At 40.2% G+C, this 10,886-nt stretch overlaps 1 protein-coding gene across 1 annotated transcript in view; it reads right to left on the bottom strand.

Annotated features, from left to right (window-relative positions):
- Positions 1-2,235: 2,235 nt before the first annotated feature.
- Positions 2,236-10,886, bottom strand: part of LOC138487775 (nicotinamide N-methyltransferase-like) — a 77,640-nt gene continuing 68,989 nt past the window's right edge. Inside the window, exon 3 of the mRNA XM_069614323.1 lies at positions 2,236-6,876. Within this exon, the coding sequence (XP_069470424.1) occupies positions 6,450-6,876 (427 nt within the window). The 3' untranslated portion in view covers positions 2,236-6,449. The remainder of the gene's footprint in view (positions 6,877-10,886) is intronic.

Genomic DNA, 10,886 nt, shown 5'->3' with positions numbered 1-10,886 from the left:
TGATCTCCCCACACACTTCATCCATCCTGCCCTTCCTTCATTCTTCTCCTCCTATTCTCACCATTTGCGATACATGTTCCGTCTCTCCAAGTTCTCTTGCAAAATTGGTACCCTTCCTAAAGGTCAGTCAACCCCTCTTGATTCCCTGTTGCGCGGTTTGCCTCTGTGACAATTTCCAGTCCAAAATCCATGGCCAACATGTTTCAAAAATCTCCCTTACGCATGTGTCTATTTTCCAAACCTTATTATCGTAAACTCACTTTTATGCTAACCCTTTGGACCTTACTGCTGCCTTTGATTGTGTGGAACTACCCTTGCTGACATTGAAATTCAGGCTATTGCTCTTCACTGGACTACCTTCAACATTTCTAATTGTTTTTAATCTCATCCATCTATTCAGTTCCATGGAATACAACTGCTCTGATGCTAATTGCCTCTATTCTGGTTTCCCCCAAGGCTCCATCCTTGGCCTTCTACTTTTTGCCGTCTAAAGCTCCACCCGCAGACAACTCATCTTCTCCCTTGCATTCTTCTACCTCTTCTTTGTGGACGCCACTCAAATTTTCATCCCATCCTTCCCTTCTCTTGTTCCAGATCTCTATAATGACTCATTCTCTGCTTGCCTCTCCGCACTCAGTCACTGGATAATATTTGTGTCTCATGCTTAACTCCTTAAAGGCCTAGAACAGCTACCTCCCAACCCCACACTATGCAATCTTGGGGCCTGCCCCCCCCCCCTGTCCTCTCCCACTTCCTAACACAGATTTCATACAGCATGGCTCCCTAAAAATTGTTTTCTTTTGAAATGTTTACGGCTGCCTTCAAAGCCATTATGTCCCTCCACCCTTCCTACCTGAAGATGTCTGCTGCTTCTTTTCCCCCTACAGCATCTGCTCTAACACCTTCCTTAAGCCCATTGTTCCCTGACAATCCTGTACATCTTCCTTGCCTCCTACTCTGCTATTGCCCTTCACCACTGGAACGCTCTACAGTCCCCACACCACTGACATTGTTGCTGAATCTTCACCTTTTGAGTCTGGAGGAGAGCACACTCAGTATGCCATCACATCACCATCACCCGTCTGCCTTTTCTCTTGAACCACTGCACATAGAAACCATTCTCCCTGTATATATCCCCTCTCTCCTTGGATCACTGTCTGTCTCGTGTCTTGTCCCATCCCTGATCTGTGTATCATGCAATACCCACATCAGCTGGACAGTTGCTCGTATATTTTCCACACTTTTGATGGCCCTTCTGCACGATTGTGCTTAAGTCTGTTGTTAATGGTGCATGTGCTAGGGGTGGCAAGGCGATTTTATGCTGTGATTGGAGTCTAATAAAGAGAATGCCCTCAAAGAGCATGTGAAAAATGCACATCTGGGCAGCATGATTTAACCACATTTTTGATCTTTTACACTTTCTGACACCATTGTAACATCTTCAACACAAGATACGCAAGGCCCCTTAGAAGCATTTTTAAAATATCTCAATACCAACCAAACACCCAATGCCTCTTTTTCAACAAAGGCACTTTTCTTGATCCTTGAGTGTCCTGGAAATGAAAGCAAAGGCCATAGAATGATTGTTCTGCACTTGGGACAATAGTGTTCCAAATCCTGCATTTTCTTTCATCCACTGTTAAAACCGCCCAACACTCCAGATCAAATGTCTGTAATGCAATGTGCCTTGTTGTCTTTCTTTAGCTTTTCAAACTTGCGGTGGCAAGTTTTCTCCCATTCATACTTAGCACAGTTGTTCGATAAAGGTCTCATTGCCTCACTGCCCAGTTGGACACAATCATTTTGTCTTTAAGGTTTACTTGCCAACATCTCATCAGAACCCATGAACCGTGTCTATTTTCTCCATTGAATAGCAATGGATATGCATCACCATCATGACCCGTGTGGCCTTGAAAGACAGCCAGCACAGCTGCACATTGGCACATCATACTTGAGCTTCCAGCAACAACAAAGAAGGGTCAAAACTGCCAGTGTTCCAGAAAATTGAAACCATGTCCAGCTTCCGGCCACACTTGGATTACGCCGTAAAAAAAGAGGTTGAAACGTCAAAACGGACTTCATATGAGCCTTTGAAAATAACAACGGCAGTTCTTAACGCTCTCAGAAGGCTTATTATGAGGACAACAAATGAGTACGTCTAGAGAACGTTCAAATGATACAAATGTATCTGTATTTTTCTGAAGCAAATTTGAGACAGAAACGACATACATCATAACCAGTCAGACGATTGCCTTTATTGCTGGTACCAAATGGTAAGCAGGAACACACCATATTCTTAGAACAAAGCAAGCTGCTTGCGAACAGATGTGGAGGAATTCAATGCAAACAAAGAGGCAGACTGAAACATTTTGAGGAGGATAAGATTAGGAACATAACAATGCATGATGTGAGCAGTTGCATTGCACAGTATTCAGTCTAGAAAGGCATTATTTTTTGCATTCTGTGGAATTTGGTAAGTACATATTTGCAGCCATAAACTCTCCTTAATGACATAAACATACATTTCAAGCTTTTGGTTGGCGGGATGACGATCAGGAGGCCCAGTACTCAAATCAACCAATGTCAAAGGTTCAATTATAAATATGATATTGCCAGCATATTTTAAAGGGCAGTCATTGGTCGACTGCCAATTGAAATACATAATGGCCGCCTGAGACTCGAAGGTACAGTGAAAATCATGAGAAAGCCTCGAAGGTCAGCATCTGAATTTGTTTAATCTAAGCGAGGTTGACCTGGAAGGAAAATGTATTGGAGGCAGGGATATTTTAGGGGAAGGAATTGGTGTTCACAAACAGTTCATGAGAAACCTCAACTCAATCGACATCCTTGCCACCAGTTTCAAATCCTGCCATTCTCAGTGACAGCTCTTCCCGACTCCAACAACCAGACTATAAATAGCAACATCAACACATGGAAGGACCCGGAGTGGTGAGGTTCCAAAATTTGTGCTATGTAGAGATTTAGAGGGAAGCAGGAAAAAGAGACAACATATTTAAATGAGGTATGGAGCAGCGAGCTTTATGGTTTCGAAGGTTTGTCAAAGACTGCATTTTTCATGTATGGGTCTTGGAGAACATCATTAAAGAAGAAGGGAGGGAGAAAAGTTCACAAGGGAAGTAAGCAATAATTAGCAATATGAATATTTCGTTTAAATATATTAGTAATCTGCGTTCAAAAGAACCATGACATTGTCAAGAAACAGATATCTACCACATTGAAGTAGATAGAGGTGCTCTGACTCCACCCCCCTCTCTCTCTCTCTTTCTCTCTCTCTCTTTCTCTGTCAGATGGGAAGATGACTTGTTGCATCTGAGGGTGAGAGGCAAGTCATAGGAATCATAAGAGGATGGTGATGCAATGTATGTTTTGGCAGCTTCCAGTGTCTCTCAGCTTTTCATACATGTATTGTCGACTGTCAGCCAAATCAAGGTGGCAATGAAGACACACGAGTAGAGAGTAGGTGAATGAGTGTGTTATGAAGCTAAAACTATGAATTGTTGGCACCATTAGCACCCAGGTACTATATTCCTCCTTAACCTCTGTGTCTCACATACCTCTGTAGACCTACATGCCTTAATCCGCACTATTTATTTTATTTATTGCATGTATTACTCGCCCAGAAGGTATCACGGCGAGGTTACAGACAGCTTGTAGAACATCTTAGAAATGGTTACAAGATAGGAATGTACAGTTAGCCAGCCGGCTATGAATACAGAGAATACAATAAGAGTGTGCAAATTAGAAATACAGGACAACTTACAGAGGAAAAACTTACCCTTATGGTTACAATTATCAATACTGGTTAAACAACCAGGTTTTCAGAGCTGTTTTAAAGCCAGTGATGGTTTCCTCTTTTTTAATAGTGAGTGGTAGAGAATTTCAGTGAGTAGTGGCAAGGCCATGTTTGAGGGTACATATGCATGTCCATAGTTTATTGCAACCATGCACAGTTATTAATTTCATTCCACTGTGTTTCAGAAGAAAGAGCTTGGGAATTGAGGATTTTAAAACAAAAGGAAGTACAAGAAAAAGGAGAGCGTAGAATTCCTGAAGAGATTAAAACAAGTGCTTAACTTGAACACTAGCATGTTTTAAGTGGTGGCCTGAGTAGGGAATGGTCTGTGAAGTAATCCAATGTTTGTGACCTCAGACTAAAGCATCAACTCAGTGATAGGGGTATGCAAAAAGGAAATCCTACAAATGAAATATCGCTTGTCCCACAAATATGTGACAAACTTAACTAATAACATATTACTTAGTTTACTGACAAGATTTTTCGGTAAAAGCATATTTGAAACTTTCTCTAACATACAAATTGTTCACACCAGTAAAGAATGTATTGTCATAAAATCCTAAAATCCATACACCGTTTTTAAAAGCAACATTTCCTAATTTTGCAGGTGGTTCTGTAGATTGATAAATTAGATAGGTGCTACTATGATAGAAAAAACCACTAATGTAACGTGATATAGAACATTGGCGCAATAGCATAGCATATCATACTCTCTGGAGAAAATAATAAATGTGTATATCGGCTTTGATAAAGCTAAGGCCAGGAGTTATCGTGCTGAGATGAAGATCCTTGGAATATATTGCTATTGGGGGCGTTGAATATAAAAAAGTGAAGCATTTCTGGAGCTTAAAAAAAGCATAGGTTGTTGTGTGCATGTATGTGTGTGAGATTATAGGCCCTCATTACGAGTTCGGCGGTAACCATGCCGCTATTGGCGGCATGGCTGCCGCCGAAATCGGGTCAGGGTCCGGGTCCTCGGAATGAGGACTTACCGGGCCATTCCGAGTTCGGAAGGCCCGGTAATTCCTCCATCCAAGGACCCGGACACCGTCCTTCCCCATTCCCATTTCAGTCCCATAATGCTGAATGGGAATGGGAGAGGGAGCAAACAACGGGCCATTACGAGATGGCCCGTTGTTTGATCCCTCTTCTCCTCGCGGGTCCCGGTAAGCACGCCTGGTTTTCCCAGACGTGCTTACCGTGTCCCGCGAGGGGAACTCGTAATGCGGCGGTACGGAGTGAACGGCGCCAGCACCTTTTACGGCGCCGTTCACTCCGTACCGCCAGGGTCATAATGAGGCCCATAGACATTCCAAAGGATAGTGACTAGCCGGTATTTGCGCAGATACATGTATATTTCTAGAGGAGAAGCTGAGTAAAGGGCATGGTTTTAGGCAAGGAGGAGACTGAAGAAGGGATAGCTGTTTGTATGAAGGGGACCCAAGTAAAAGGGATGCACATTTTGGCAGAGATGAAGATGGAGACGGATGGATTGAAAAAGATAAAAGCATGAGGTTGATATATGCAGGAATATATGTAACTATGTCTGACTAACAGGTATTCCGGGGGATACCTGCTGGCCTGGTCTCCAGAAAATTATAATTGGGCAAATTGGGCATAGGCACAGTGGTGAAATGAAAACATTGTTTTCTGGGTTTTATGAAAATCAAAACACCACTTTCACACAGTCAGGGAAATATAAAATCAGTTTCATTTGATTTCTCCTTCCGAGAATGATAACCTAAAATCAATGGCATGAAACACTACAGAGAGGAATTCAAGTTGATAAAATGCATGGATTCTCTCATTTCCACTCAAACCCTTTTTGGATTTGGTTTGTAAGTGATTGTCCCTTACGTGGGAGGGGATTGTCTACCTGTGAGTGCCCAGTTCATTGTTTCTAAGGACGTGGGATAGACCTGATGGGGCCCAACAAGGCCAACGCATGTCTGGAATGGCTTATGCATCTGCTCCTAGCAATTGAGTCCTAGCAATCCAAGGTAAACTTGTCCATTTGCATTAGGGATCAAGGCACATTTGCCTTTGGTCAGCCCTCCTTGGCAGTAGGACAGACACATTAATAAGCATGCATTTCTATCCATCGTTCCTTGCTTTTCAGATTTACAGCGTGGTGGGAGTGTAAGTAAAATGAACAGGAAACAGTGATGAAAGTTGGCAAGAAAGCAGAGACCCAGAATATATTAGCACAAATCACAATGTTATCAAAAGATACACAGATCTTGTAGCTAAGAGCACAAGATAAAGTTGCATGAGCTGTTTAGTCAATACAAAAAACTCTGACCCCAATGGCAGACCAAATAGTTAAACCCAGTCAGTTCTCAGAATGTTCAAGAAATATGCAAATTCGTCATGTGCATTTTGTAACCATACACCATCACTAGAAAAAATGCATGGAGTGCTCGAGGAGACTCCTAAAAAGAAATGTATGAACTGTGTTGTGCAGAAATCTCTAACCAATCATAATTGTTTGTGATTTAAAATACAAATGAGAGTGGAAATAAAACAGCAAAATGCAAAAGGTGGATTTTAAAGTACGAAAACCAGGCAAAGAAAATATGCGACTCAACATCTTGAATTTGGTGCATTTCTTTTACCATGGGATCAGGCTAGACTATTACACATCTTTTTCTTTGCAGGCAATAAGCAACACAACCTTGGAAAAATCAGTGCTTGAAAACCTAGATTGATTAACTCTATCAATAGCCTTGAATTCAGTAATACGTAAGCCTATGTCGCACACTGCCTGCTTCAGAAAATCCTCATCCATACAAATGACTGGGAATTTGCAGGTTCCTATCATGTAAAAGGTACACCCAATGACAGTATACAATACAAGACAACCACCAATTTTGATCAGCGATGCCATGTTTTTGAGACATGCGCGATATTTGTCATGGTTCCTGCACACGAACTCCAAGCAAAGTCCTGTAATGATGCAGTCAGCCTGAGTGGATAACTTTGGGGCACAAGGACCGTCGCCTGAGAGCTCAGCCTTGATAACTCGTCTGTTTTTTCTTCTCAATATGGCTTCTGTCTCGTCACTACAAATACAAAGGCAAAAGATAAGTACATTAAAATCACACTTTGCAAAATGTGTGGAGGCATGAATGGTTAAAGTGGTTACATGATCGGAAGATGGGGACTGAAAACTTTGAATATTTAGCCAAAGCCTAAATTAGTATTACAGCAAAATGGGAGCAAAAGTCGGATACTGTGTTGCGGCAACATACAAGGACTCTCTGCTGAGCATAAGGTGCACATAACAGGCTTTCAGAGTCATCTGGGGAAATTGGCAAAGAACATGGAGTCGATATAGATTTGTGAGAAATGGTACTGTGCTTCAAGTAGGGATGGGCGAGACTTCATGGCTCGAATGATTAAGTTAATGTTTCAAATGATTTGGAATCAGTTGATTGATATTAGAGCATGGTAGAGCGGGGATTTGAGCCAAGCCATCAATCTCCAGTTTGTAGATCAAATAGATCCAAACAGTTTGAAACCTAGGCAAGTACTGGTTTGAATCAAATTAGAACTTATTTGATGAGACAAACCCAAAAGCACAACATTTTCATATGAAATCAAAAAACAACCAAAATAGCACTAAATGAATTGAAAGGTGATCAGAAACATTTGACAAAACTACGCTTAGCTATAGAAGTTGCTTGATCATTTTATAAACACTTTGAAACGTTTCACGTTTCAGCTCCAAATGGTTTTTATCAATCAAACCAAGTTGTACCCCAATTGTTTAGGTATCTGATCCAAGGTGGTTCGGCCGCCCCTAGTTCCAAGCAACATCAGATATATATATATATATATATATATATATATATATATATATATATATATATATATATATATATATATATATATAACGGGTACATAATCAGACTGGAGCTGGCATCTCTTATTTTATTTCAGGACACATTTCATAACTCTTCAAAAATTAAGGTATTAGCCTATATTTGCATAATGGGGGGCACAAATACGTATGCACCAAACACATGGAGTGAAGGCCAATGTTAAGGCTATTACAAGCATGAATGCCCTCCTTATAAATTCCTAGAGCGTACCCCATGTGGTATTTATCGTATCATGTGCATTCATTCCAGAAATCAGCTGCATTGAACGAAATCCATCGGGTTGGACTTCCCAGATCTAGATTTAGAGAAATACTGCATACATTATTTTTGTAATTCTACATGCTTTATTTAAAAAATGCTTTAACCCCAAATACCCTAATTTCTAAGATGGAAGTAGATTGTGTATTGTAGTGGCGGCTATTGCTAATGTACACAATTAAAGATGCAGAAGTGTGTCATTTGTTGTACACATTCAGAAAGTATTTTACCAGCATTCAAGTGACCTGATCTTCTGGGGAGTTCAATCAAGACTTTATCATTTTTACCTCCAACTCTTGGATGGAGGCAAACATTGGAATAAACATTCTGCCTTCTTTCACCATGTGATCAGATGTTGATCACTGCACAGGTTGTTTCTATGGAATTGAATTTCAGCGCATGGTGGAAACGGAGTGTTTGCAAATAATATACAATGTATGAACACAGCCTTAAAACAGCTGTTGGCAAGTCCCAGATGTATCTTAATTGTTTAGTGCACTATAGCAGTAACTGTGAAAATCGGCAGCAATGACGGATCCTTGTGGTAATGAGGCTGTCCAGTAACATTATAAACTACTTGAAAAATAAAGAGAAGGATCCAAATTGTTGCGCCAAAATTGGTTGAATTTAATAGAAAATTATATGTTCCAAAAGACAACAGTTTCTTGAACACTTCAACACAGGATTTGATACAATTTCTCAATCCCTTGGTATCATCTCTCAATTCCGTCAGCTTGAGTTGATAGTGTTGCTAAATGATTCTTAACTTGTTCCCCGTGGGATATGATACTGTCTCTCAATCTCTCGGAAAACGTTTTTGTTTCTCAATGGCTCATGTTTGGTTCCCTCTCGGAAAACGTTTTTGTTTCTCAATGGCTCATGTTTGATTCCCCCAATTGTTTGCAAATACTTCCTGTTTTTACCATTATGCTGCAAGTGTATGTTTATGGGCCACGTCTTAATTAAATAGTTCACAAGTATAAAGGAAGTCCATCACCCTGCACATCTCTCTAGACGACTTCTCGCAACAGTCACTTTTAGTATGGTACTTTGGGAAGCTACCTAATGTTCACAACCTGTGTTGGGAAGCTGGTCTTTTTCAGCTGTTTGTGATTTATTTCGGTAGGTCAGCTTTGTTTCGCGTCATATTGTTATATGTTTCCTGCATAACATGTACAATGTTTCTTTTAGTGAACTTAATGTCTAAATGCCGCTTTTAGTTATGAGTTAATGTGTAACTGAAATGAGAATATTTTTCTTTTAATGTGCAATTGAAATGGTATCTTTTAGTAATGTTTATTAATGTTTTAAATTTGTATAAGCTTGAACTTAAATGAAATTATAAAAGTTGATGAATTCAGCTGAAAACAATAAAAAAAAAGAATAAATAACATGTACAATGTGATTTTCTGTATCAATATCAAGAGGTTTTTGTGTCATTGTGATACTTATTTTTCCAGAACACACAGAAACAAATCCATATCATGTATTCAAAGGTGTAAGTGAATTTTAGTATCACCTACAGATGCAAGAATTGTGTGTAGTGTACACGTATAACACCAGATGGAATCTGGGTCGGGCCCATACGTGTTCCTTATCTGTTATCATACGATATTTGCATGTTCTCCATGAAGTTTGTATGATAGCATGGTCTTTATGTTTTGCACATCTTGTTCATGTTTCATGAAATAAAGTCATTTTTTATGAAACAATCAATATATTTGTGCAACATTCTTTTTTCATAGAAGTAATATGTTTTGTATTGAAAACATAAATTTCTTTCTACAAAAAAACCCAATCTTGGTATTGATATTCTTTCCATGAGAAATTATAATTTTCTTGCCCAAATGATAGGTGCAGTTTGACATTTTTCAAAATTGTTTGTGTCAAGATTGGCAAATGCACTTTTCTCAATATATTTTCAGGAATGCCTTCCATGTGAAGCTTGGCGCATGCCATCCAGCATTGGCAAAAATAACAGTTTTGACGGAAATGTGGGCAAGGGATAGGAATTGCCAGGTGCTGTCATAATGTTATCCTGGCTATGAGACAGCGACAATTAGCAAGTGGTGCGAGAACCTGGGTGTGTGATGACAGTGCCTGGTAAATGCATATCTGATGACTAATCAACAGCCAGAATGGTTGGCTTTGACAACACTGGTTTTTAACAGGTTTTTAATGGGAATTCAGCAAACGGAACAGATGTGTAATACACATACAGCTCCCAAAAGATGCTGTTACATTTTCCATGACGCCGGAACATGCTCATCGGTTCACGCAGAGCGTGGTTGTGCAAAAAGTGGTGATGTCATCAGATCATACGCAATGACGTCCTACGTGGAAAGCTCCAGTCAGAGCCTGTAGCCGTGCACAGATTAATTGAGATATTGGCTATGAAGTAGCACTTCTCGACATTCATACATTGTGAGTAATGTTCGGACTTGTTTGATTGCTGTTCCTGAGTTTTTTTTGTTGACCTCCTGTTCGACTGCTATTGGATTCCCCCCTTTGTTCTTCTGCCTCTTTATTCCTGGTACTTGACATTGGGCACAGTGCTCATGTAAGGACACTAACATTCGTAGTCCCCTGCAACTGCAGCAGTGGGCGGAGCCTACAATCGATCCTTATGGAAATTCAGGACAAACATACACACCTTTTGCACTTGCGGGGAATACCATCCCTCATGTTCATTCAGTTTCTCTCACTTGAACACCTGTGCATGCAACAGTTCTGGTTTGAATGATTATTGCATAATTTGGTAGACATGTTTTCATATGGCCCATAAAGCAGAAAATCAATTGGTTTTGTCGAAGCTTGTAATGGAAATAAATACCCTGTAAGCACCCAGTCTGCACAATCATATATTTTTCGCTCAGTGAATCTGAATGCAAAGCAGATATGTCAGTTGGACTTAAATTAGCCCAGACCAA

Source organism: Ambystoma mexicanum, chromosome 9 (genome assembly GCF_040938575.1).
Source record: "Ambystoma mexicanum isolate Mex_15411 chromosome 9, UKY_AmexF1_1, whole genome shotgun sequence".
NCBI lineage: Eukaryota > Metazoa > Chordata > Amphibia > Caudata > Ambystomatidae > Ambystoma > Ambystoma mexicanum.
Note: the sequence above shows the minus strand (reverse complement) of the source record. Positions and strands in the feature narration are given on the sequence as shown.